Source organism: Drosophila sechellia, chromosome X (genome assembly GCF_004382195.2).
Source record: "Drosophila sechellia strain sech25 chromosome X, ASM438219v1, whole genome shotgun sequence".
In the NCBI taxonomy this organism is placed as follows: domain Eukaryota; kingdom Metazoa; phylum Arthropoda; class Insecta; order Diptera; family Drosophilidae; genus Drosophila; species Drosophila sechellia.
Window position 1 is genome coordinate 4,519,066 of NC_045954.1, and position 27,604 is coordinate 4,546,669.

General features: G+C 44.5%; 5 protein-coding genes and 2 pseudogenes across 5 annotated transcripts; 1 reads left to right on the forward strand and 6 right to left on the reverse strand.

Moving 5' to 3' along the window:
• Window positions 1–6,722: 6,722 nt before the first annotated feature.
• On the reverse strand, window positions 6,723–8,058 carry LOC6612469. The gene has a single exon (XM_002036941.2). The coding sequence runs from the start codon at window positions 7,973–7,975 to the stop codon at window positions 7,151–7,153; it is 825 nt and encodes a 274-aa protein (XP_002036977.2). The 5' UTR covers window positions 7,976–8,058; the 3' UTR covers window positions 6,723–7,150.
• A 287-nt stretch (window positions 8,059–8,345) lies between these two features.
• Window positions 8,346–9,433, reverse strand: LOC6612468 (Krueppel-like factor 3). Its single transcript, XM_032725602.1, has one exon. The coding sequence runs from the start codon at window positions 9,400–9,402 to the stop codon at window positions 8,467–8,469; it is 936 nt and encodes a 311-aa protein (XP_032581493.1). The 5' UTR covers window positions 9,403–9,433; the 3' UTR covers window positions 8,346–8,466.
• Window positions 9,434–14,023: 4,590 nt separating this feature from the next.
• Window positions 14,024–14,554, reverse strand: LOC116802047 (annotated as a pseudogene).
• Window positions 14,555–14,593: 39 nt separating this feature from the next.
• LOC116802048 lies at window positions 14,594–15,094 on the reverse strand (annotated as a pseudogene).
• LOC6612467 lies at window positions 15,035–15,841 on the reverse strand. The gene has a single exon (XM_002036939.2). The coding sequence runs from the start codon at window positions 15,761–15,763 to the stop codon at window positions 15,134–15,136; it is 630 nt and encodes a 209-aa protein (XP_002036975.2). The 5' UTR covers window positions 15,764–15,841; the 3' UTR covers window positions 15,035–15,133.
• Window positions 15,842–21,216: 5,375 nt separating this feature from the next.
• Window positions 21,217–22,022, reverse strand: LOC6612465. Its single transcript, XM_002036937.2, has 2 exons — window positions 21,770–22,022; window positions 21,217–21,683 (listed from the first exon to the last, which is right to left on the reverse strand). The coding sequence occupies exons 1-2, from the start codon at window positions 21,930–21,932 to the stop codon at window positions 21,271–21,273; spliced, it is 576 nt and encodes a 191-aa protein (XP_002036973.1). The 5' UTR covers window positions 21,933–22,022; the 3' UTR covers window positions 21,217–21,270.
• A 38-nt stretch (window positions 22,023–22,060) lies between these two features.
• On the forward strand, window positions 22,061–24,534 carry LOC6612464 (putative inorganic phosphate cotransporter). The gene has a single exon (XM_002036936.2). It carries the CDS (start codon window positions 23,093–23,095, stop codon window positions 24,530–24,532), a length of 1,440 nt encoding a protein of 479 aa, XP_002036972.1. The 5' UTR covers window positions 22,061–23,092; the 3' UTR covers window positions 24,533–24,534.
• Window positions 24,535–27,604: the final 3,070 nt, after the last annotated feature.

A 27,604-nucleotide genomic window follows, 5' to 3' on the forward strand; every position in this document is an offset into this window, starting at 1 on the left:
CACGTCCATAATATGTTGCGCCTGTCAAAGATTGTCCTGTCATCGCAGGACTTCTTATTGTCTTCGCCCTTTTCAAATGATTTTCCTTTGGATTTTCCATTGCCTTTCCGCCGATTTTCCTGCCGATTTGCGCCCTTATTTCCCGCCGCTATTGCCAATTGTTCGGGGTCTATTTGAGCTGTCACGCCCCCAGTTCCTTTACTGAGTTGCTATTTGTTCTTTTTACAACTTCTAATAACAGAAAAGTGCTGCTGATTTGGTTCATCACTTGAGTGTCTACACAAGCAAAAAAATCCGAGTTATTTTAAATAGCTAGATTGCTGCATTAGCTTTTTGAAGTTTATTTCAATTTTGAAAACTTCAATTGATCCACAATTTTTTATCTTAAGTTCTTATAAAGCCAACCTTTATCCCAAAATTGTTGGTGTCCTTCGCAAACGTAGCCAACCATTTAACCACCCAGCAGCTCCTTCTACTCTGCACTTCACCAGATGTCTGTCGTTTGCGTTTCATTTTATTATATTAAATGAAATGCCGTCAAAACAGAGACAGCCAGAGTTCTTTTGCTCTCCTTCTTCCGCAAGCTTTCGGTATGTGTGACAAATGTAAATCAGCGAGGGTAGATTGCTCAGTTCTGAGCTGTAAAGCATATAAATATAAATACTCGATGCCAGTCCAGGCGAGTAGTCTTCTTAATAATATTTCAATAATACATATTAATATATGTTTGTACCGGAGCTTTTCTACTTAGAACACATTAAGTGCTGCGCTGTTCTTAAGCTCAAAAATCTTCTTGAACCACCCGCGGGCTCTTCGTAATACAATAAAAATAAGCACTGAGAGTACAAAAAAAAATAAGAGCGGAGTGCCAGAAGTGCGGCTACGGAAGCGCAACTCTCGATGCCATAAAAAACAAATCTTGCCATAAAAATGCTCAACATAATTTAACAAAATAGCAATATCTCCCCTTCGCCGGTGGTGTAGGGGGGGGGGGGGGGGGGGGGGGGGTATGCTCCCATAAAAAGTGTACAATAAACGCAAACTAAGTGGCTCACCAGCGGTCGGAGGGGCGGTGGGCGTGGCTCCTTAGGCTCGGGCTTAATAAATGCAAATGTGTCCAAGTATGAACAATTATAGAAAGGAAATTTGCATTAAAAATTTATGTACTCTCTCTTTTTTTTTGTCTCTCGCCGCGGAGATAAAGCGTCGCAAGTGCGACATAAATTTGAGCCCCCACCAACTTTTGTGCACTGAGAAAAATTTAGTGAATTCCTATATTTGGAAATGAAATGAAAAGATACATCAAATGCAAATGCCATTGGTAATTGAAATGTATAATCCTTTATTGTTAATTCGAAATTAGAACTGATTTGGTAGTTTTAATTTTTGAAAACCTACAGATATTTTTGCCAGTGCACAAGCACGCCTCCCCATTTCGGAGCTTTATAATGGCCGCTGTCTGCGGTCGTTGGCGGCCTTAGAAGCCCCAAGGAAACATCCATTCGCACAGATGTCTTTAGTTGTTGTCCTTGTCCTCGTTGTTGTTGTTGCTGACAGTTTTGAGTACGTTGTTTGGTGTTTGTGTTGCACCGGAAAAAGCAAAACACTACATACCTACGAGTTAACTAAGAACTCTACTTTATTTGCTAGGCAAAACGATCTTGCTATATGTATATGTATGTTTTGCCTAAAGTTTTTACATTGGTTTGAAAATAGTTTGATATGAACTATGCCAGTAGAGATTTCTCCCAGTGTACTTTCGCTGGCTGCTGTTGCTGTTTTGCGGCTGTGCATGGAGGCCTAACTAGCAGGAAGTCATTAAGTTGTTTAGCTCGCAGTGGCAGCTTCTTTAATATTCTTTTCCACATCCGGCGCATGTGACATGAATGCCGGTCCATTTTTTGGTTTTGCCCAGCAATTTGCCTGCGAAAATTGGCTTGGTTTTGGCCATTTTCACTTGGCCAATTAGCCCGGTCGATTCATAGGCGATTGCTCCAGGGTAGATAGGTAGCCATATCAATAACCCTTGTAAATGGCCGTAATGTATGACATGGATCCTCTTTTGTCTGGACCAGTTAACAGGCCATAAGTCATTGCTTTATGACCCTCAACCCAATTCCCGTTCGTCTTGGTGGCCACTTAACAGCTCGTAAAGCCAAAGGCCGTCACACTTAATAAATATTGTAATTGTAAAATAAAATGCATAAAAATATAAGCCAGAGATGAGCGAGTTGAAAGGACAAATGCTCTAACTAGAATAAATATTAGTAAAAAAAGGTAGGCAAACAAATGACTTTAAAATGCGTACTACAAGTTCGTATTTCATATTACATAACTAAAGATTGTTCGCATTTACTAATTGAGGCTGTAACATTCTCCAAATCAAAGTGTATATGCCCTTGGATATGGGAAAATTCAGGAACATTGGCTAGAGAAGTAACAAATATTTGTTGATTTGCTTGTAACCAAGTCAGACAAAAAGGGGGCAGGGGAAAAAACTTTTTATTGCCCCACCGACCCGAAAATTTGGGCACCCCATCTTATCAATCTCCGAAGGAGGGGGTGGGGGGAACAGGAAATATTTTGTGGGTAAGGAATTTCATATTTTTTTTTGTTGTATTTTATTCCCCCTTTCTTTTTTTTTGATTATTGCTCGATATTTGTCAGTCAGTGAAACTTTGGAGCGTTATTTAGCCATAAGAAATCAAACTTTCTTAATTAACTTTCTTGAACGGCGTCGACGGCAGATAGCAGGGGGTGGTGGGTGGTGGGTGGTGTTCGGTGGGCAGATGAAGCAAGAATATTAACAAAAAAAAGATGAGAAAACTCCAAAAAGGGGATAGAGGAAGTTGCTGGGATTTATTTTTTGAGTGAAAAATGTGTGCTGTTAAGCTACAAAGTAAAAATGTCATAGGATGAAAGGTTATGTCAGAGGTGAGCATACATACCTCTCGCTTTCGCACACCTCTGCCCTCCCTCTCCCTCACTCGCGCGCGCTTTGTGCACTCCTTTTTTTTCTAACTGTATGGAGTTGTGTCAAAAGTTTTATTGATTTTCAAGTTTGAATGATAACTTTACAAGAGTTTTTTCGCTTTTTCTGTGCCTGTGTACAAAATTGTTAAATTGCTTGTTATTGACAAATACAAGTGCAGAACTGCGTGGGCGACAGAGATGGAACGAGTTGTATGAGAAAGAGACGGGTAGAGTGTGTGTTGTGCAAAGAGCGAGGGAATGAGAGGTATGTCCCGAATGATTCCCTTGCTCTGCCGACTGGCAAAGTTATCAATTCCAATTATGTAACCAAAAATAATTTGAAAACTTTGCAGCACTTTTGCAAAAGACCAACATACACTCACACACACCCCTACTTCTACCCACACACTTGATGGCTTCATAAGTTCATACTTGTTACCTGTGACTTGTCAAGTATTTGACTTTATCTCCGGACCCGAGCTGCAGATTTTGTTCAGTAGAGTTCAGTTCGGTTGAGTTGAGACGAGAGTTCTTGGTTTTCCTATTTTTTGTTGGGCTTTCCCCCATTTTTGCCACCGAGCATGGCTTAAGTTTTTGACCAAGTTTTATGCTGCGATTTGGGCTGATATGAGTTTCAACAAGGGGTGGCTGCTAAATCGCTTCCTCTACTGTTTCCCTATCAAATTAGTGGTTTTTCATAATTTTCTATGTTTTGATTCAAATTTTGAGGTTGGCCACCCAACCCACGATTGGTACATCATAAATCGGTTAAAAATAGTCAGATCATGGAATGTAGTACCTTGCGAGACTCAGGAAGAAGCCCTCAAACTTTTGGCATCCCAAGTAGGGCACACTATTTTTGATCATTTTTTTGAACATTTGGCAAGGGGTAACATCATAAAAATTTACGAAAAATCGATCAAAATTAGGAAACTGAAATTTAAATGCAGATTTTTTAAGAATACTTCCACAAGCATTTTAAGGTATGCCACTCTAGAATCGGAATCCATTTGGCCAAGTTATGGCGTCTGGGATCTCAGGTATGTGTACTTCTTCCGGTTTTGGCCACCTAACCCAGGATTGGTACATCATAAATCGGGTAAAAATAGTCAGATCATGGAATGTAGTACCTTGCGAGACTCAGGAAGAAGCCCTCAAACTTTTGGCATCCCCAGTAGGGCACACCATTTTTCATCACTTTTTTTGAAAATTTGGCAAGGGGTAACATCATCAATATTTACGAAAAATCGATCAAAATTAGGAAACTTAACTTTAAATGCAGATTTTTTAAGAATACTTCCACAAGCATTTTAAGGTACGCCACTCTAGAATCGGAATCCATTTGGCCAAGTTATGGCATCTGGGATCTTAGGTATGTGTAGTTTTTCTGCGTTTTTAAATAATTTTTTCTTGTTAATAATTTGAAAGAAGGATGAGGCCCAACAAGGACAAATGCTGAACATATTTTTCGAAGAGATTCCTGAACTTCTACGGCAATGTTTGGTGAAAGTAACGACCCATATTTGATTAAAATTATTTTTGACTCAATCTTTGACATTCCGTGAAAATACCTGGACGAAGAACTTGGGGCGAATTCCTGTACGCTTAAAGCGTCCGGCAACTTTTCCGCAAGTTTTTCGCATTTTCATGGCAGTCAATTTGCTAAATCAAGAATGCGACAGCCGCACAAAAGAAAAGGCGGGTAGAAAATAAATATGCCAGGCTTCAGCTTTTCCGCACTCCTTGGGAAATGGACGCCAAAAGGAGCCAGAACGGAACCCGATGCGCCCTGAATTTTCCCAACTGTCCCTTTTCATTTTGCCATTCTTGTTTTTTTTTTATATATTTCACTTATTGATGAGTGGAAATGCTGTTGACATTATTTGTGTGGTCGCCGCCAGTTGGTCGCCCAATGCAATGCAAATTTGTTGACACAGACTCAAGCTGAGGCCACAAGAAGCCTGCACTTCCAGGGGATATAATATGTATATGTATGTACCTATCCGCCATCGTTATATAGTACACATAATATATATATATTACATTTACTGTATATGGAAGCTCATCGCCGATCCCCTTGCCAATCGTTAGCCCCTGAGAATCAAAGTCTCGATTCTCGTAAAAATGATTCATGATATCGCATTATTTCCGTATCATTTGTAATTTCCAGTTTCCTGCTTATTTTCACCAGCCACACACACACACCGGCACACAGAGAGCGCCAGAAAGAGAGGGCGGTGTGGGGAGAGGGAGAGAGAGGGAAGACAGAACTGTTGCAATTACTATCTATCTGGTATTTTATAACTTTTGTGCTCTTCCTGCTGCCTTACCTCCGCACCTCCGCGCCACCCACCCACATCTCCAGCATCGTCTCCATCTTCTGCTGCTGATTACAGCAGCCAAGTCACAGACACACACAGATAGCAGCGCACGCACACAGACACAGGCAGGCGGCAGACACACAGATACTTTCAGGGGCGAGTGGGAAATTAAAGACAGGGGGTAATCCAAATACTTTAACTTAGCGATAGCGCTGCATTGTATTTCATAGTGTTTACATTGTATTTCAGTGATAACATTTTTTTTGGGATACCCAACAACCGGAATTCCCTGCCTGCGCCACTGCTTGCATTTAGAGATGAAGTCAGAGAGCCACAGTTACAGGCGTTGCCGCCGCGTCATCAAGGTCCTGATTTCTACTTCTTCACTGCCCTACCTCCTCTGTCCACGCAACTCCGCCACTGTCCTTGTACATATCCTTTGTTCTGGATCGCTCAGCCCACAGACTGAAATACATACAGCTACAGATACTCAACACTTTTTCTTGTAGTTTTTGATGAACATTTAATTGAATTCTCTTACAGCACCGCGCTTTGTCTTTCGCCCACTCCATTGGCGTATCTGCTATCCGATATGTGGGATGTACAGATGTATCTGCACCTTCTTTGCCGTAGATGTATCCCACAGAGCGCACAAGAAGTTATGCTTTCACTGCTTTCTTCGCATTGCCTTTCGCTTTTCCCCTTCTTGGCTGGATATGTGTGTATGGCATCTAATTAAAATTGCAATCGGAATTTTCCAGCTCGAGCTGCGACAAAAAGCAAATTTATCCATAAGCCAAATTTATCCATATGTACGTACGTACGTACATCTATCTATAGAAAGTGGATCCTGAAGGCAACTTATCGGATGTCCATGGCACAAAAAGTGGCTCTGTTTTTCGTGGCGATTCATTCGCAGCAGTTTATCAAAGGATTTAGGTGTGGGATTACCTGTGTTAACACCACTGGGGATTTCTTTTTCTCTGCATTGGGAAAGAGTTGAAAAAAAGGATTAGCAGATATTTATTTTTATACATTTGTTTTTAGATACTTAACAGTGCTTGTAAAACGGAAATACTTTAAGTTTCTTTGAAAAATACATAAAATTAAGTTGCTGTTCAATATCGATGTGTGCTTAATGTTTCAGCAAACCGAGCGACTCGGGCTAATTGAACCAGTTCCGCAGTGGCTGCATCTATGCAAATAACCCCAGTTGCCCTCTTGTCGTCTCAATGGAGGTCCTGCCACCAGGACTCCCCCCTTTCAGCATTTCTGGGGAGACTGCAAATGGGGGCCAGGACATCAACACCAACAGCAACAGCAACAGCAACACGAACACGAAGAAAAACAAAAACAGAAACAACGACTCTGACGACGGCAATATCAAACAGTAAATAGATAAAAACAACATGACTTAATGAGTGGTATTTATTTTTATGCTAATTACTTTCGAATAAGCAGGAGGTCCTGTGCAGAGCAGTGCAGCTTGCCTTAATGAGTGGGGCAATAATGGTTGTTGTTGTTGTCGCTGAATCCTGCTGCGGGACGACTCCTTGAGGACTCCTGTGCCTCGCCAGTGTTTGCATAAAGTAAATGCCATTATACAAGCAAGTTGCGCTGTAAATTCACTTCAAATTGTACAAAGCACTCGCCCTGAAAGCCGTAAAGTATGCGATATGACAGTGCATAAAGGATGCGAGACTTGCTGGAGAGGATCCTTCTTGGCGGCAGAGTCCTTTATCCGAAGTGTCCCCTTTCCTCCTGCCCACCGAATGACATTCTCATTCCTTTGCCACTCCGCTTTAACAAATATAATATGTATTTAAGGTAAAATTAACGAAATCTCAGGCTGCTGGTTATTCCGAAGACTCATTCAGGATCAGTTCGAGATGGAGATGATGTTCTGCGCCACATATCTCCTTCAAATCCGCCTGAGTTAGCAATAGGGCATGCCGGTCCTTGGGCAGATCCTTGCCACGGAGTTCGGTATACATTCGGCCCGAATTGGCCACAGAAAGCATGGCGCTCCGGCCAACCGTCAAAGTGCGGTTGAATGCGGTCATGGCAACGTGGAGTGGCCGGATGCAGGGTGCACTTTGGGTCCAAATTATCAACAGGTCTGAGTCCAGAATCTCTTCCTGCTCGGCTTTAACGGTCTTCTCTTGATCGTTAATTTCTTGGCCACTGTGGACACTTTGACCACCAAGATCTACGTCCGATTCGATATTCCTGTCCACAAATGCCCACGAGAGGAAAGTAATCCTCTTCACCAGCACCATGATGGCCAGATGGGCCGTCAGTGATTCCAGCTCCGAGCCCGGCTTCAATATATTCCGATAACAGAATTCCCGTTCTCCGGGTAATTGGTTATTCTTCCCACGCGCGCCGCCGTAAAGAAGAACTCCCAGACATATGGTCTGCGCTCCAATCAGCTGAGCAACATCAAAGACCAGGGTGCAGCGTTCTCCGTTGAAGGCCACTTGCATATGCTTCTTCACGTTTGATGGGAAATGGTATTGGGCCAAATGTTGGAGCATATCATCCTTGGAAATCGTGGCAATGCATTTTTCTATGGGACATAGTGCTGGCAGTTGATATAGACGGCTCAGTGTAAGTTTCGGGTTTTTTTCGGGCTTGATACTGGAGAGACCAATAAGTCTGAGTGGCTTGTTTCTGTCCATATTTCTCGAATTGTGTTGGATGTTTTAAATATATATATGCACACACTAGCTAATTTACGGTAATGAATTTGTGAAGCTATGTAAACGGCCTACTGCTTTTTAAAACAGCACTTATTATTTTGTGGATATAATTGCTCTGCCGCGTGAAATTATCCTTTTTCATTATATTGATAAATTCGATTTAACTTCTGTAATGAATTAACCTCATGCTTGTATCCTTTTTTATTATTAAATCATATGTTTTTTTACTCCGTTGAATGAGTTTATCAACGGTTTATGATTTTCGTAATTAAATCTGCAAAAAGAGAGCAGAGAGAGAGAGAGTTATTATTACCCTCAGTATTCCCACTCGAAATAAAACTCTTGATAATTTTCTTAACAAAAGAAGGAATACTTGCGATCTATTTTATGGATATGTTTTCTATGCAAACTTATGTAATAAAAAAAAAAACAATTAAGACTAATTCATCCATCCTGTCCTTGAAATGTGATCAAAACTGGTTCTTTCGCTTTCGACCTGGTCGCACGGCATACAGATCGTCGGAAACCAGGGATCTGCCAGCTCTGGAGGCGGCCAGAAGACGTCTTTCGTGCACCTTGCGGTGCTTGGTGAGGTGATCCGACCTGGCGAAGCACTTGGAACAGTAGTCACATTTGTACGGCTTTACGCCGGAATGAGAGCGCTTGTGGCGGGCCAGTTCATCGGATCGGGAGAACCGCCAGACGCAATCTGGCCAACTGCAGACGTAGGGCTTCTCGCCCAGATGCCTCCGCAAATGGGCCTTCAGATGCGCGGGCTTGGCGTAGATCTTTTCGCAGTTGCCGAAGGTGCACAGGTAACCCCGTTCGCCGGCGGCATTTTCACTCATCTGGAGGGCAGGAGGTGGGGCAGCAACTTCCGCAGGACTGGCGGGATCACTACTGCCGGGCGAGGAAGACGAGCGATCTGGATCGAAAATCTCTGAAGGTGGTGGCCCCGACAGCCGCAGATTGCTGTTGCTCTCCTCCAGAAAGTCCGCACAGTTATTCGTGCACAGGGGAGTTCGTTCGGGCAGAAAGTCCACCAGGTCCGGAATCTCCACGTAGTTATCCAGTAGTCGCTGCTCCCAATCACTCAAGTCCGGCGGACATACGGTCAGGTCATTGAAGTCGATGAACAATGAAGGATCCTCCCCATAGGGCAGAGCCACCTGAACATTCCCACAAGGATTTGTATTATTATTGCTGTCTAAGGTGATGATGCCATAGTAATCCGACTCCTGGAATTCCAGCTGATTATAGTTGCCGCCGGGAAAGCTAGTATCCACATAGGAGCTATCCAATTCCCCAACACTGACTATATTTAGCAGCGCATCGCCGCCGGCCAGTGGCTCCTCTTCCAAGTCGTGGTAAAGCTGCTGGAATCCACCCGTCGCAAAGAAGTCCATGATCGCAAATGAGCGGACTCCGGCCGAGTGTCCAAATATTTATAATATCCACGGACAATCCGGGTGAGTGACAGGCTTCGAAAAAGTTGATGAGAGCCATGGGATCTGGTCGGGAATCGCAGGGCATATACCCTATGTATATAAAATTGTATTAATATGCCATGAAAAGAGTGCTTACTTTGATTGTTTCTTTTACGAGTACAATGATGTAGCATTCTCATCTGCGATCTCCGTAGAACAATGGGTATCAAGAGATGCACTCACTACGATCGTGGCTCGATTGCTTCCAGTGATTCGTGGCCAGGATCCCTTGGGGAATAATTAGCCGGCGAGCAACGTATCTAACGCGCTGCCGGCTTCATTAGTCCGAGACCGAGATAAAGATACATCCATCCGTACGTACATGCACATACAGATGGATACGTACCAGATGTTGCGCATTGATCGGCGACACATGTGCCGGGTTTTTGGTGGCCGGGTCCGGGAATCCGCAGTGCTATCGGAATCGCTGACGGATGCCGAGTGCCAAGCAGTGTCAGGCCACAGACCGACTGGCTATATAGTATATATAGCCGACGGCACCTGATCTCCCGCTTTCTGTGCGCCAACTCGCTCTTCTGTTTTTGTTTTGGTCGCCGGACAATCAACACAAATTTGTTATTAATTAATGATTATTACTGGCGAACTAGATATGCCCGGGGGATGGATATGGATATTCCCGGTCGATCATCAGCGGTTCCAAGCAAAACAAGTGCGTTTTCTATGTGTGTCAAGTGGAGCCGCAGATATGGTTTTAAATTCACGGAAAGTTATCTGTTCGAAAATATTGTCATTTGGCTTGGCAACGGTCCATTTGCACCATATGGTCAGTGGGAAAAGGTTGATAGATACTACTCGTTTTTGGACTGCTTGAGATGACTATTATTTTAATATTTGTACAAAATCTGCGTTGGCAGCTGACAACTCATTTCGTTCATATCTAATAAGACAGTTGTGTGCCATTCACTTAAAGTGCATTGTAATGCGCAAGAATGCAGCATTAAAATGTGATCCTGCATGTAATATAGTTTGCCACCCATTTGCCCACCCACTGCCTCGAACGTCTGATTTTCCTCGGCTGTCTGTGCCAGTTTCCAGTTTCCCCGGCTTTTGCTCCTCGTCTATGCCATTTCCGCATCCTTTTTGGCTGGCAGCCCTTTGGAAATTAACATAAATTTAACGTGCGGCTGGCGTTTAAATTTACTTTCGCCTAATGAAATAATCAGCAGCTGTAAATCCCCATGGGCTGGAATGCCCCAACCCCCCAATCACCGCCAGTTTTTGGCGGCCTACGCGTTTTACGCTAATTGATATTGCAAAAATCAAAGGCTGCGCGCCGCCATTAAAGGGATTTAAAGGATATCACCTGGTCTGGGGTCTGGGATTCGGGACTCGGGATGCCGGATTCCGGATACCGGATTCTGTACTCTGTATTCTCAATAGTGGGATCTGGCTGTGAGTTCGACTCCGGCACTTTGTAATTACAGCAGGGTATTGCGACTCTGATTTCTGTGTATGTATCGCAGCATCGTCCTTTGTGTGGCCTCAGTGGAGTGGCAAGGATAACATAAATTAGAATGCTGCCTGCAGGCAGTTCTGGTATTTAGCCGTAGTGCCTGGTCCACTTACTTACAGATTCGTAGGCCAATATAAACATGCACTGGTGGAAACAGGTAGCATGACATAAAAAGATACATATTTGACTTCGATTGTAAATAATGTTCGCCTTTGAAACCATTTTGCAGCATATTAATTAAATTCCGAAATATTTCGAATCGAGTGGTTTCTAGATGAGGTCAGCCCGCCATCAATTGCAAAAGGAATTTTCCTGCAGTGTTTTGGGAATGTGTAACCACATCTATCTATCCATCTATCTGCAAATAAATTTCTCCGTTCAAATGTGTGCGTGTGTGTGTGTGCACCGCAAGTGTCATAACGGAAATTATGCATACAATTTTACTGTAAATTGCACTCGGCAAAATGTTGTCACCTCAGTTTAATCAAAGCGCCCAGAGCTCGAAACTCCCACTCATTTAAGCCGGACATTTTGAAGCCGTTTGCAAGTATTTACGAAGCAAATCCGAGGACTTAAAGCCGACAACCGGACGATATTATTGCCAAAGTGTCCTCGTTGTCCTCGCAGCAGTCAAATGAGCTAGGCGGTTGTCAGGATATACAAGAAAGTTCGGCTTGCAGGAGTATATATGTACGTCCATATAGAAGGGGCATACGGAAGGGTCACTACGGTTGCCTAGTAAGTCCGACTTGCCCTTATCAATCGCAGCTGAGCTGCTTGTTTTCATTGGATTAGGCAAGTTTGCATTGCCTTCCAGTTGCGAATCCGAATCCGAATCCGAGTTCCCAGTTCCCAGTGCCTAGTTACTCAAAGAAAGAAGAACGTTGTGTATGCGGCTTACTGTTGTGGCAAATTAAATCGGTATCTGTATCTGTATTTGTATCTGAAACTTGTATCTTCTGTTTGTGTGCTGTGATTATGGCCATTTAATTTTGCCATTCGGCAAGCGAATGTCTCTGCACAGAATACCACATGTCAAATTTATAATCCCACTGCTTACTATCGATTTGTGCCGGCCAAGATTTATTTATTTCTTTAAGCAAAGCGGATTGCAGTTAAGTGACCTAGTTAGTTACTTTCGGCAAATGTGTGGACTAATTGAATCAATGGCGGTGGCAAAAGGACTTTGTCCGAAATTCAACTTTGATTGCGAAGGAGTTGATTAGCTTTATTAGGCTAGACAAGAAAGTTAAGTAGAAATGTAAGCGTAACCCCTCCTTCCAATAGATAAAACATCGATACTATCGATAGTGCTAATTATATAAATTGTTCAAGGAGTCAGGACAAGGGAAAACTGGTCATTTGAGAGGCAAGTTGCAAGCAAGTTGAGAGAAATTTAATTGATGCCATTTATAACGCCAACCGCCCAAGGTTCAGCATTGTCCTGCTCAGCTTGGCATTCCCAATTAATTACACAATTTAGCCAAGAAGCGCTGCAAACTTGGCCGACAACTTTCTGCCAGGACGAGACGACGTGGGTGGAGACCCAGCTCCAGCCTGGAGGAGCTGGGCTTCCAGTTGCAGTTCCTCAAAGTCAGTTGCCTGCAACAGGTCAAAAGTTTCCATCCATCCGGCCGAGCGAAGTCCTAGTCCCAGTCTCGATTTTGGTCGGTGGTGGTGCAGAGTGGAAAGTTTTAATAAACTCACCAAAGACAATATTTTCCCTGTGTCCGTAGCGCTAACCGAAGGACGAGACCAGGACAATAATTTCATTTTAAGCAGCGGCACAGCCTGAAAGCAATTTGTTGTGTCTTGAGGGGTAAACCATTTTTCGAAATCGAATGAGGCGGGGCGAACCGGTGAAAGGACACATATTGGAAGCAGGACACCACCGAGATTAAGTCAGATGCAAACGTAATCCAAACACAAGCGAGTTAACTGGTTTGACCCAATTTAATTAGACACCCGGCCCGAGGTGGCATTAGTATTAGTATTAGTGTTATGTAGTACAACCCCTAGTATTTGTCTTGTCCTCGCCACCAAAATTGAGCTATTCGGATGCCTGCCAGGATGTATACCAAAAGCGAGGCTAATGCCGATGCCAGGACCTCGCATGTCTCAGCTTCTACATGGAGAAAAATGCGCCCAGCCTTGGTTAGCCAACATGCATTGGCATTTGAAAAATCTATTGCTGACTTAAAACATTTGCTAATATGCCTATTGGATGCCCAAATCTTTAGAGGATTAAACGTCAGTCCATGTGCAGCTAATATCGCTCTGTGTTTGAGTTACTTGGAGCAGTTGCCAGTGTGTGTGTGGTTTCCCTAAGTGTACGGACTAGTAAGCTGGCTTAGCACACCAGGCTGTGGACAGGAGCAGGGCCCACTGGAACAGGCGGTATTTGAGGAGCCCAACACAGGAATACATCCACGGGAACACACGACATTATTGTTGCGAAAGACAGCAGTCGGGCGGCTGAGCAGGAGCCAACAATTAGTGTTGACAGACATTGCACTCTGCCAAAGTCCCCGTGGCAATTTGAAGGCTTGTTCCACACACACGCACACATGCACAGCTGTCAGTGGGTGTGCACACCCATACAGCCAAACACGCCCAATCCATGTACTCGCATATAATTTGAGTTCCCTCCGTGTCGTGTCAAACTGCTGCGAAATTTATGTTTAGTGCAAAGTGCCTACAGAGTGCCACGCAGAAAACGGGTTTTTCCCCCAAATAGCTCGGCTTGTATTACAGTGGGTATTACCACAAGTGCGACAGCTCACGGTGATTAAGTGGCCAGCGAAAATTATGAACTTTTTTCCACAACCCTCCATCCCCCTTGCTGTATTGTAAAAACCATTACATGATATTTTTGTTCTGTTTTTTTTTTTTAATTGCAAATGCAAGCAGCTGGAACGGCGGGTGCTACCTCGGAATGTCGGGTCCTTGTCATGCTGTCCGAGATGCACTCCAGGCATAACTTTCCAGCTGTCTACTTGCGACGCATCCTTTAGTGTGGTTCAGAATAAACATAACAATACCGAATTGCGAAAGCGTTGTCGGGGTTTACTCTAGAGCACATTGAATTTGATTCAATTGTAGCCCTCGGGCCGCCTTGATCATCTTCTCCAACAGATCCTCTACGGCGAGCAGCTTCGTCAAACCTTTTGAACTCACGGGAATTTGATTCATTGCATCCAATCTCAAGTTCCTCCCTAGCTTCTTTACAGCTTTGTCTTTTGGGGCCGCCTTGATCATCTTCTCCAACGAATCCTCTACGGCGAGCAGCTTCGTCAAACCTTTTGAACTCACGGGAATTTGATTCATTGTATCCAATCTCAAGTTCCTCCCTAGCTTCTTTACACCTTAGTCTTTTGGGGCCGCCTTGATCATCTTCTCCAACGAATCCTCTACGGCGAGCAGCTTCGTCAAACCTTTTGAACTCACGGGAATTTGATTCATTGCATCCAATCTCAAGTTCCTCCCTAGCTTCTTTACAGCTTTGTCTTTTGGGGCCGCCTTGATCATCTTCTCCAACGAATCCTCTACGGCGAGCAGCTTCGTCAAACCTTTTGAACTCACGGGAATTTGATTCATTGTATCCAATCTCAAGTTCCTCCCTAGCTTCTTTACACCTTAGTCTTTTGGGGCCGCCTTGATCATCTTCTCCAACGAATCCTCTACGGCGAGCAGCTTCGTCAAACCTTTTGAACTCACGGGAATTTGATTCATTGCATCCAATCTCAAGTTCCTCCCTAGCTTCTTTACAGCTTTGTCTTTTGGGGCCGCCTTGATCATCTTCTCCAACGAATCCTCTACGGCGAGCAGCTTCGTCAAACCTTTTGAACTCACGGGAATTTGATTCATTGCATCCAATCTCAAGTTCCTCCCTAGCTTCTTTACAGCTTTGTCTTTTGGGGCCGCCTTGATCATCTTCTCCAACGAATCCTCTACGGCGAGCAGCTTCGTCAAACCTTTTGAACTCACGGGAATTTGATTCATTGTATCCAATCTCAAGTTCCTCCCTAGCTTCTTTACACCTTAGTCTTTTGGGGCCGCCTTGATCATCTTCTCCAACGAATCCTCTACGGCGAGCAGCTTCGTCAAACCTTTTGAACTCACGGGAATTTGATTCATTGCATCCAATCTCAAGTTCCTCCCTAGCTTCTTTACACCTTAGTCTTTTGGGGCCGCCTTGATCATCTTCTCCAACGAATCCTCTACGGCGAGCAGCTTCGTCAAACCTTTTGAACTCACGGGAATTTGATTCATTGCATCCAATCTCAAGTTCCTCCCTAGCTTCTTTACAGCTTTGTCTTTTGGGGCCGCCTTGATCATCTTCTCCAACCGATCCTCTACGGCGAGCAGCTTCGTCAAACCTTTTGAACTCACGGGAATTTGATTCATTGCATCCAATCTCAAGTTCCTCCCTAGCTTCTTTACAGCTTTGTCTTTTGGGGCCGCCTTGATCATCTTCTCCAACCGATCCTCTACGGCGAGCAGCTTCGTCAAACCTTTTGAACTCACGGGAATTTGATTCATTGCATCCAATCTCAAGTTCCTCCCTAGCTTCTTCACGGCTTTGTCTTTTGGATGTAAACCTCGGGCCGCCTTGATCATCCTCTCCAACCGATCCTCTACGACGAGCAGTTTCGTCATTCCACTCGAACTCGCTGGAATCTGATTCAATGCATCCAATCTCAAGTTCCTCCGTATCTTCTTCACAGACTTGTCTTTTGGATATCGACCTCGGGCCGCCTTGATCATCCTCTGCAAACCATCCTCTACGACGAGCAGTTTCGTCATTCCACTCGAACTCACTGGAATCTGATCCAATGCATCCAATCTCAAGTTCCTCCCTATCTTCTTCACGGCTTAGTCTTTTGGATATAGACCTCGGGCCGCCTTGATCATCCTCTGCAAACCATCCTCTACGACGAGCAGCTTCGTCATTCCACTCGAACTCACTGGACTCTGATTCAATGTATCCAATCTCAAGTTCCTCCCTAGTTTCTTTACGGCTTTGCCTTTTGGATGTAGCTCTCGGGCGGCCTTCATCATCCTCTGCAAACCATCGTCTACGACGAGCAGCTTCGTCAAACCTTTTGAACTCACGGGAATTTGATTCATCGCATCCATATTCAAGTTCCTGCCTGACTTCTTCACGGATTTGCCTTTTGGATGCAGCTCTCGGGCCTTCATCATTCTCTACAAACCATCCTCTACGGCGAGCCACTTCGTCATACCACTCTAACTCCTTTAAGTCCGCCCTTATCAACGACAGGCTATACATAATGTACGCGAAGATTATAGCCACTGAGCCTAGAACATAAAGAAGTGTAAGAAGCATATTGAAAATTTTCAACTTTCTGATTTTCAGGAATATATTTAAAGTGCTTTTTAGAAGTTGCTGGCTTGACTGTAAGAAAACGAATGAAATGAGTAACTTTCTGTTGAAGTGACATCAAATGACAATTGAATTTAAATCAACAGCCTACTAAGAATAATAGACTTTATGAATACAGATATTTTTTGGTCAATTCGAGTTAGATAATAGCAGCTCTTATTTAAAGTCAGTTAAGTGCATATCTGAGGCAATAATTAAGAGATTAAACAGCTTTCAATTTATAACCGCTTAAATGGATTAATTAAACTTGGCCAAGAAGTCAACATTATTAACATGTCCAAATTGCTGTATGCTCCAAAGGAGTCTGGGCAGCGAAATGTGGGTGACGGTGTGTGATGGTGGCTTTCGTGGAGGAGGAGGTGGTGGTGGAGGAGGCGGATCGGGTGGCCGGTGGTCGCCCCATCTTGCATATGCTAAACAATTTGGGGTTTTGGTGCAGCTGCTCGCAACGACCTCAGGGGCAGCCGCAGTCAAAATCCGCCCGGACGCCACCCACTCATTACCACAAGCAGCTGCATGTGCAAGTATGTTTAATAAGGATGGAAATGGGGGTCAGAATGTGTGGGTGGATCGAGGGGGGGGGGGGGGGGGGGGAGGTTGTTGCTTGGTGCTAGCTGGTGTTTCCGCCAAAAGGGCGGAGGGCAAATAATCCTTCACTCAAGCGATTGGCCAATTTGCGTGCATGTGTTTGTGTTTTGTGCTGCCTAACCCATGTTAATGAAGTGCTATGTGGTGAACCGAAGTGTTTTTCCAAATCCGCTAAGATTTGCTCTCCACTTTCTAATAGGGTTGTTCAAACTGTCAGACTTTTGATATTGATATTGGCCTTATATCATATGATATCACCATTTAGTTCTTGTTCAAAAACCTACTGCCTACCTACTACTGAAGCTGTGTCAATTTAATATTGAAATTGAAATAGACAATGCGACAGTGGCACGAGTCTCTCTCTCTTGGAAAATTTACAAAACATGGTGCTTGCCTTGAAAACAAAGTGGCACAAAAATGACATTACACAAAAGAGGATTTATTTAGTTTATTTGCAGCATATCAGCAGCCATAACTGTCAAGTGAGTGTAGCTATTGTTTTTGTTTTTGTTGCTGGTGTAGGTGTTATTGCTGTTGTTGCTGTTGTAGCAAGGGGACATGACATGGTGGGCGGGGCATTTTGTACTAGGGGTGCAAGATCTAGAGCAGCCATCATCATCAATCATTTTGATTTGCGCTAAAAACTATGCTATGCTTTGTTACTACAATGCAATGCTGCAATGCATAAACTCAACAACAGTACAACAATTGTACAACAACAGCCGCACAACTACACCAACACCACTAGCAAAAAAGCGTAGATGTGTGGGTAAATACATATACACGGACCGAAGACGATAAACTACAGTAGCAACAACAATAAGGGCAATTTCCAGACAGAATGACAACAACATTTCATGTCGACAAGTTGCGCTGGCATTTCACTCTCCCTTTTTTGTTTTGTGTTTTTTGTTTGCTACCCCTTTTTGTTGGCAGTATTTTCTGGTACTTTTATTATATTTTTATTTATTTGGTTTTTGTTTCTTTTTTTTTTGCATAATAATGTGGTGGTTGGCGAAGAAGCGGCACTCTATGCATGTATTAGGCGAACATTAATGGAGAACAAGTATTTTTACTGCTCGCTCGTAAAGCTGCTTGTCAAATATATTTTGTGCATATATCGTAGTAGACTGTAGTTTTCGCAGGTCCCTCTCCATATTTCGCAGTCATCCTTCAGCGAAGGGAAAACATATATATATATGAGAGACATAATGAAATTTTAATTAAGCTCAAGCAGCAAGCAGAATTAAAAGACGAAATGTGCGCCTTTTAATTCAATTTATAATTACACTCGGCAGCCGGGTAGGTAGATCTTACAGCCACTCTCTCTCTCTCTCTCTCTTTCGCGCGCCATGTTCTCCTGTCTCTTTCTGTCGTCATCTCTTTCTCATCAAGTGTAGGCGTCTCTTTCGTCGCTTGCTCGCATTCGCATCGCTGCGAATCAATTAAAAAGACATTTGCGAAAATGTTGCCAAGGCAAATTGAAACTGAAACGACAACACGAATGCTTAAATGAGCGAATAAACGAAGATGCGACTGAGACGGCGCGAAAGAGACGGGTATTGCGGCGGTAGAAAGAGAGAGAGAGACATAGAAAGGTAGTGCGAATGCATAAATGAATTCCACATTGCACGAATGAATGATGATTGTCCCGCTGCTGATGACGATGATGATGGCGGTACAAGTGTGAATCCGACTGTGCGACTCAAGACGTTGTTCCCACTCCTCCATTTAAAGGATTTCGCCCAGGACCTCCCATTTGGCCAATCCCGCACCGTCTGTCATTAACGTAATTCAATAACCTTCATCTGGCCAGTTGGCCATGATGATTGTTGATTGTTTTTCATGCGATGCCAGAGCGCCTCGAAATTTGCAATTAATAATTGGCACAGCGAATGTGCGAATGCCTTGAAATTCGATCCCTTAAATAAGTTTTCAATACGAAAACATACTCGTACTATATGCGAAAATATAAATATGCTCCAAAAGTTTGCTGCTCTGAAATTCAAATGCCTGGCTTATTGCTTTAAAGATGGTGTGAAAATGTTATGGATGTGCAAGCATTGAGCTTGGAAGACCGTATAATCTAGTTATTGGACAAACTCCAGCATTGGCAAATACGTTCAGATGACAATTGTCGCATAGCTGCATCTGTCCCATATGCTGCATGTGTGCCATTTATGAACATAATCCCCTTTGCCACATCGTCCAACCCACTCGGCTCCCCCCCTGGCAAACAGACATAAATCAAAAACTCAACGAAAACCTTCAAACGTTCAATATGAGAATGCCTTGGATTGTGGCCCCCAGCCATTTCTCATTTCTCAAAGAGATCCAATCCATAGCCCCATTCGCAATTGCACTAATCTCATGCCATGCAGCTGTCCCCCCTTTTCGCTTTCGCTGCAAACTTTCTAATAATTTCTATTTGAAAGCCCGGCCAAAGTTGTGCGTGGTGTGCAAAACTGTCATAATTCATAAGTCGCCCGAAAACCCAACCCAAACCAAGCCCAACCAAACCCAACCAAACCCAACCAAACCCAACCAAACCAAACCCAACCGAAGCAGAAACTGAAGCTCAAGCTCCGGCTGAAACTGAAACTGAAGCCAACGGGAATGGGAATATCTGAATGGGTAGAGTGGAGCTCCTGCTGTCTGTGTATAATTACATGGTTCAACTGTCACGGCGGAAAACAAATAAATGAGTTTCGCTCGCAAAACTTTGTTCTTTGTGCAACTTCTGGCCATCGATCCGCAAATATGGGAGTACCAAATGCAGTGACAACCCAAGCTCCACCATCGACATTACCACCACCATCACCATCAGCAAATCGAACTGTCTGACCCACTCATCAATCAATCGATTGGGCGGCAAGCCATGTAAATTCTAAAGCGAATCAATATAAATGCCACCTGGCTGCTTGGCATTCAAAAATTAATTCAGATTGCAATTCCTTTGAATTATACGCATCAGCAAACTATGATTTCTCATGAAATATTAATGCCGGCATGGGACATTTGATATTTGGCGATGTGCGCTTTTGTTTTTGTTCCCCATTGCTAGACATTGAATTGCACACTTAGAAAAAAATAGTTAGCCACATAAAGATATTTTACATAAAAATATTGGTTTTTGAAATTGCAAAACGTTTCTAGTAATATGAATTTTGAATACTTTCTGTTTAAATTGTAGATACTTATTGTTCTTAGCTCCGCCAATTGCTTTTCCTTGCAGCGTACCCAAAGGGCCGTGACCAACTTCGTTATTATTGTCAACATGCCGTTGAGTGCCGAGTCTCGAAACCCGAACACCGAACCCCAAGTCCCGTTTCCCGACTCTCGATTCCCCAATCTCGAAGTCCTTCGCCCTAGCCGCCGCATAATCAGAGCAATTTCAAAGTTGCGTCTGTCAGAAAGGCAGAAAATGTGGCCTTCCATTCCATACTTGCCTCCATACTGATTTCTGCACCACCACTACTTCGGGGTGGCGGCATTTTTTTGGTGGCTTTTTTGTTGGCACTTCCTTTTTGACACCGGCGTTCCGCTACGTTTCACGGCTGCCATTTCACCTGGCTACCACGTCGCACGACCTCGTCGCCCATCGTGTCTATCAATGCCCGGGCGATTGTCCTCGCACAATCCGCTTGTCAGCCGGAAAATGTGAATTTATCACACGAGCACGTACGCATATTCCCCGTTGCCCTTTTTCGCCAGGAGCCATCCGGATGGGTGGCCACCCTCGGCGGCTCACATTCGTCCAGATTAGTTAATATTCGCATTTTAATATGACCAGGCGCTTATCTGGACCGGAGCACACGGACTTCCTCCCAACTGGATGTCGCTTGGCGCCGCTCTATGCGCTTCTCAAAAAGTCCAGCTAAGTGGGCGAAAATCGCAGCATGTCTTAATTGCATCCTGCTGCTGGCAAATTCACTTCTGCCACAATTAAGAGCCAATTTCAGAGCTAGCAGCCCCAAGGGGTTGCCTAATCAGCGCGACAGGAGGTTGTCGCGGTTGTCTGCCAATGTCGCCTGCACTCGCTTTTTCGGCATCGCATCTCTGCTTTGTTTCCGCCACGGCGCTACTTAAATGCCAGATTCCCGAGCTCAAAAAGGCCAAAATGGTGCCAGCTGAGTGGCTCTTTCTCTTAGCTGCTGCATCTGAAGGATAAAGGATAAAATGGGAATGGGAGAGTCAAATGTTCCAAGAACTTAGATAATACTTATTTGTATTAAAATATTAATTTTATGAAATACGTATACCAAATTACAAACGAACAATTTATTTCAGTTGTTATCGATGTGCATTGCCGTGGAGCTCATTGAAGAACTTCCTTCATAACTGTGATGAACAGCAGGGGATCATCATCGTCGGCAAAAGGATTTGGATTTGGATCACTTTGGCGATAAAAATGTGACGGCAAGTTCGGCGTAACTTTTCTGGTAGGTGTCTCCGGATTTTCGTCGGACTCTGATTTCTGTGGAGACCCCATCTGGAACCGACTGCTTGGTACGGGCACCCACACGTGACGGCGTGCCTGCAGGACATCCTGGCTGTGCATTCGATTGGCCCTGCAGATGCGCCCAATGCTGGTGTCGTACTTTAAAGCCAGACGAGTCATCGTGTCCTCGGCGGTGATCGAATGTCTTGTCCAGCACTCGGATCGCAATCGACTACAGCTGCAGATATTGGGACCCCGATCTTCCGCCAGGCTGACCATAGCTTCTGTTTCTAGGGGGAAGGGAAAAAACGATAAGCAATTGTGTTTGTTTACCAATACGTAGGTTTTCATATTTGAGCACTATGGCAATGCCTACCAGCCTTCATTATATTGGCATACTCGGCTGGATATTCGCACCTCCTTTGATGCCGATCATCTGTGTCAACGAATGTCTGTCTGCGGGCGTCCGATTCGCGGTTTATGCAAATTACTTGCCATACATATTGGAGCCAGTGCGTCGTAATCAACTCATGGGCCATTGTTGCGTATACGTAATCAACTCAGCCGACGCGTCGTGTGTGAGCGCATAATACGCCCCGTTGGCAGGGAAAGAATGGGAAATGGACGGAAAAGGATGCTGCTCTCCGTCCGGGTCAGCCGCAAAGGTGTCGTCATCTTCGTCAGCATTGGGGTATTTTCGCTTTTATTTTCCCTTTTTTCCTTTTTTTTTTTGTTCTACTTAAGCCGCCTTGCTTATAATCCCTTCTGCGCCAGCCGTGTTTCACGCAATTCCTGCCGGGATAATGCCGTGTACTCGGCGAAAATTGGGAATAATTTACGGATTAGTCATGGACTTGGTTAATGCGCCCAGCGAATCGCTGCTGAGTGGACCACTGCAGAGTTGTTTACGCATGTTTGTTGCGGTGATTCTTATATTTATTACAATGCACGGACTTTAACAGATGAAATTGAGGTAAAAACAGGTTGAAGTAACTATAACCTCTTCTTCATATTCATGGCAGTTCCTAAAAAGACTTAACTCATAAATTGGAGAAGAATACAGTCACCCCTGGTTGAATCTGTCCTCACTTCCGCATCCAATTGGATTTGTTTACGTTACTTTGCATTGGATGAGGCGCAATTTGATTTCGGCAAACAGCCTACGCAAAAAAAAAGTAACCCCTTGTATTTTATATTATATATACACAATCCCCCGTGATTCCAGCCATATTCATTCGTTTGTCAATGGCTTCATTTGGCTGCCGTAAGATATGCGAAATTGATATGAATGACAAAATCGAGCGGGCAAGGGTAAGGATTCGCCCCCATTTGCTGGTTGGGCTTCCAAGTATCGGATTGCTTGCGTTTGGGGGTAATCTAGTGTGAAGTCGTTTGACTGCATGAATTTAATATGGGTTTAAACGAAGCTGGGTGTCATTTTTCCCATAATTGCAAAGAAAAACAAACAAAATATATTTGTTATTTAAAAGCTTTAAAATAGTTATGAAACATAATTGAGTTCAAAACTCAATTTGGATCCGATTAGCATTCGTTTAGAAATCAAATGAGCTAACACCAATCGAAATATCGAATCGTTGAGCATGAATAAATCATTTAAAAATGTGGGAATAACAAATACCATTTTCCTGCCTACTCGAGAGAGAATAACCCATCCAAAACGAAGCCGAGCAATCTGGAAATGGCCGACGCCGCTGGAGTGCCGGACTCCAAAGGAGTCACTAATCGGAATCGCAGTGACCAGGAGGCCAAGATGGAGCGCTACGACTCCGATGGGCAGATTCCCAGGTGCCGAAAGACCCGATTCTTCGTCGTCCTGATGCTCTTCTCGGGAATGGCCAATGCCTATGTGATGCGCACAAATATGTCCGTGGCGATTGTGGCCATGGTCAACCACACGGCAATCTCGCATGCCATATCGTCGACTCAATCGAAGGAACGGGATGGTGACTTCGAGTGGAGCTATAAGCTGCAGGGCTACATCCTCTCTAGCTTCTTCTACGGCTATGTGATAACCCAGATACCCTTTGGCCTGATGATCAAGTACTACGGCGCTCGGCATTTTCTCGGCTGGGGCATGATGATCAACTCGTTGGCCGCCTTCTTCATTCCGATCTCGGCGAGATCGGGTGGCGTCGTCGGTCTGTGTGTGGTGCGTTTTATCCAGGGCCTTGGCGAGGGACCCATTGTGCCCTGCTCCCACTCCCTGCTGGCCCAGTGGGTTCCTCCGGACGAGAGATCACTGGCCGGAGCAGCGGTCTACGCGGGTGCCCAGTTCGGTACCATAGTATCGATGCCATTGAGTGGCCTACTGGCCCACTACGGTTTCGATGGCGGCTGGCCATCGATCTTCTACGTCTTCGGCCTGGTCAGCACCATCTGGTGTGTAATCTTCATCTGCCTGGTGCAGGAGAGTCCGGCCGTGAGCACACGCATATCGGAGGCAGAGAGGCGGCACATCATGGAGGCCATTTGGCAGGCGCAGCCGGAGGAAAGGGGCAGGATACCCTTTGTGGGCATTGCCAAATCGCCACCCTTCTATGCCATTCTGGTGGCCCATGCCGGGCACAATTATGGCTATGAAACGCTGATGACCATGCTGCCCACCTATATGTACAGAGTTCTCAATGTGAACATCCGCACAAACGGCATAATATCCTCGCTGCCCTACCTGGCCATGTGGATTTTGGCCATTGTATTTGGCATCCTGGCGGATTGCCTCATCCGGCGGAACTGTTCCATCACCGTAGTCCGCAAGTTGATGAACAGCCTGGGCCAGTACGGACCCGCCCTGGCCCTAATCTCAGTGGGCTTTGTGCACCACAGCCTCTGGCTGACCAGCGTGATTTTCATCCTGGGCATGGGACTCAACGGTGCCATCTACTGCGGCTTCAAGATCAATCACCTCGACCTGTCGCCGCGCTTCGCCGGCCTGCTAATCTCCGTAACCAATTGCGTGGCCAACTTGGTGGGTCTGATGGCGCCCATGGTGGCCGGTCATGTGATCGACCCCAAGTCCAGCGTGGATAACTGGAGGATTGTGTTTAATATTGCTGCTGCTATTTTTATTTTCACCGCCAGTTTTTATAACGTATTTGCCAGCGGCAAGCCGCAATGGTAAACTCGTTAATAATAATATGAAGAAAACGAAGAGTTGCGCAAAAAGTCAGTTGTAATAATGGTAACTAACACAGACAATCTGTTGCGGAATGGCCGCCGACATAGCAACTGAAACTGAAACTAAAACCGAACGGCGGCCATCAGGACATCAATCAAATGGCCGCATGTCCTTTGGCCTGGTCGGGCCATTTAATTTCGCATTTGTGCCATTTATTTTATGGCACATTTCTGGGCCTAATTAGCAGGGATCGGATGGCCACTTGTCCTCGTCATGGTTTTGGCCAAACATTCGCCGGCAACCGAAAATTGTCAGGCCATCAACAGGGCGTTTGTAAATTAACAATGATTTATTCGAACTTGTCGTCTGCCAGCGCAACTCGAACATTTTCGCCTCGTGTTTGGCACGAACATCAAATGGCTTACTTAAAATCCATTTTCAAATGTTACTAATTTATTGCAGATACATTTTCCTATAATTCTTTGTACTTCTGATCGACATAGAGATAAACGTATTTGCCCTTTGACATAGCCGTCGTTGTTAAAGGGATTCAAGCGGATTCAAACGAGATTATGTGCGCATCACCTTCGATTTCCGTGGACCCTTTTAAACTGGCCCAGTTAATCTGTGACTCGTAATCCATTAAGCTTTTCAATTTCGCCCCCTGGCAGCTAGCTACCCTTGCCCAAATCAGGTTAAACACGGGCGCTGATGTCTCCATCATCCGTTTACCAAATGGGGATGAGGAGCCGTCAAGCAGGAGGAGGAGGCTGGGGCCAAAGCGTTCCGGCAAGTTTAAGCAGCTTAAGTTTCATTGCAACAATAATTTGCGTGCGATAGCAGCAGCTAGAGCTATCCAAGTGCACACATACATATGTACATATGTACATACATACACAGGTGTGCGTCCAGGCCCACAGATACTCACCGGCACGCCCACAGACACCTGGCCACAGAATGTTCACCACTCTTGTAATAACCAGCGAGCACACAGGCACAAGGACACCGAGTGGGTGGATATGTGGGCGGCTGGGCGTTCGAACGGGTGCGATTCCAGCTCCTGACTGCTGCCAAAGTTGGCCAGAATGTTAACTTGTCTGCACGTTTCGTTTTGTCGCCAGTGAAGCGACTAGATAGGGCGGGACATGTAATTGGGTTTTCACTTGATTCAACATGCGCCAAAATGTCAAAGTGCACCGCAAGTTTCCTCGTCTATTTCCCAGCTGCAGCTCCTTTTTTTTGCCGCTCCCCCGATTTCTATTCGGATTTGGATTTTGGATACCGACTCCAACTGCGATTCGGATTCGGATTTCGACTCGGATGCACCCACGATTCAGGTGACGGTGAAAACTGGCAACACAGCATAAAGCTAAGGCTAAATCTAAAGCTAAAGCCCAGGAATTGTCATCTCGGACGACTTACGTTCGCTGGGAGAAATCGAAACCCATGGGAAAGGTTTCCAATGTGCATATAGTTCAGTAAAATTTATTCAATAGAATTTCGTGATACAAATCATTTTGGAACTGAAATCACATATTTTATGTGAGTATTTTTGAGCAGTTATTAAATATTGAGAGTCTACTGTAACCGGAAATCCGTTGCGCTGTTGTTCAGCTGTGCAAATCCCCGGCCGCGGATTGAATGTTTTCATTATTTGGCTTTTACATAAATATACATATATGTACATACATATATGCCAATGCATATCGCATATCGGTATAAACATGTCTATATCCCCAGCTGAACGGCGACTGTAATCGGTTTTGGGCATTTGCTTTGCTGAACGCCATTATTTTTGGTGCAACAATGCGCTAATTAGGCGTCGATTCGCAAATACCGTCGCTAATTCCATGCCCCTTGGCATATTGGTAGAACCGCCGAATGCAACGCAAGCCGGAGCTTAAAAAAGATTCATTTGGCTAATTAAATGTCATAATTCCAGCATTTTGTAAGCGTCCCTTTGGCCAGTTCGCAGTGCGTTTGCCGCACGCTAATTCCAAACTAGCAAAAGTAATAGTAATAGTAATAGTAATAGTAGTAATAGTAGTGCATACCTGGTGGCTAAGCCTCTGAAAATGTCCATCGCTTTTTGTATTTGCCTTTGTATTTTTTGAGTACACACTCACTTCCGAGCTATTTGAACGGCATTCATATCAGAAACAGAACCCTGCGAAGAACCAGCTTTTATGCGAATCCGATGTTTATGCTTCGATATTGAAAAGATACGATAATGTAACTGGGCTACCATGACTTCGATTCCTGTCTTCGATTTGTGGCTCTCGAGTGCAGTCAGCTCAAGTGCGCTGAGTGGGCTAAGTGGGCGTGGCCGCACCCTGGTCTCAGATTCAGATGCTGCTCGTTATGACTGCAGAGAGGGAAAAAGGTGAATAGTTGTGCGTATTGGGAAAAAAAACATATTTCCAGAAGAGCCTTTTGAGCTCATTGAGAGTCAAGACTACTGGTTATATAATATATATAATACCCATTCAATCGTATTGTTTTCATTCGCCTGACCACAGTTTTTCTCGCAGTCTGCAGCTCTTGTGTGTCTGTGCTTTTGACAAATAAGCAATTTATAAATCATTTTTATTTCCATTCTTGGAGCACTCCACTTGCATATTTAGCCCTCCCCCACATGTCCAGAGTTCGTTTATTGATTTTACCATTTTGTTTGTTTTACTTATATATGGTTTAGTCGGAATTTTTCCTATGCTCCTTGTTTGAAAACCAAAATAGGGCATGGCGGGAAAAAACCAAAACGAAACACTCAACTCGCGACCCAAATACCTATCCGTATGGTAGATACACATATATAGTTTTGGGTGTTTTATTTAAATGCCCGGGCGAAATTGGATATGGGATAACAATGTGGCGAGGCCAATGGTCAATTGCCCGGCCAAATCATCCATAAAAAATAACCATTTTTCCATGCCGAAGAGCTAATAAGTCCCACTAACTAACCCCGAAAAAAACGCGTCGCTTGGCATGGCAACCGCAGACTTTGAACTTCCAGCCTCGAAGCCGGGTTACCAGAGGCAATAGCTTAGCCAATGATTTGGTTAATGGTTTAGGCGT

What these genes read in the sequence shown, in the direction of transcription:
- LOC6612469 (XM_002036941.2), bottom strand. Translation starts at nt 7,975, where the DNA reads ATGGACAGAAACAAGCCACTCAGACTTATTGGTCTCTCCAGTATCAAG.
- LOC6612468 (XM_032725602.1), bottom strand. Translation starts at nt 9,402, where the DNA reads ATGGACTTCTTTGCGACGGGTGGATTCCAGCAGCTTTACCACGACTTG.
- LOC6612467 (XM_002036939.2), bottom strand. Translation starts at nt 15,763, where the DNA reads ATGACGAAACTGCTCGTCGTAGAGGATGGTTTGCAGAGGATGATCAAG.
- LOC6612465 (XM_002036937.2), bottom strand. Translation starts at nt 21,932, where the DNA reads ATGGCCCATGAGTTGATTACGACGCACTGGCTCCAATATGTATGGCAA. An exon ending in TGCCAATATAATGAAGGCTG is followed by an intron (nt 21,684 to 21,769) that starts GTAGGCATTGCC and finishes CCTTCCCCCTAG; the next exon opens with AAACAGAAGCTATGGTCAGC.
- LOC6612464 (XM_002036936.2), top strand. Translation starts at nt 23,093, where the DNA reads ATGGCCGACGCCGCTGGAGTGCCGGACTCCAAAGGAGTCACTAATCGG.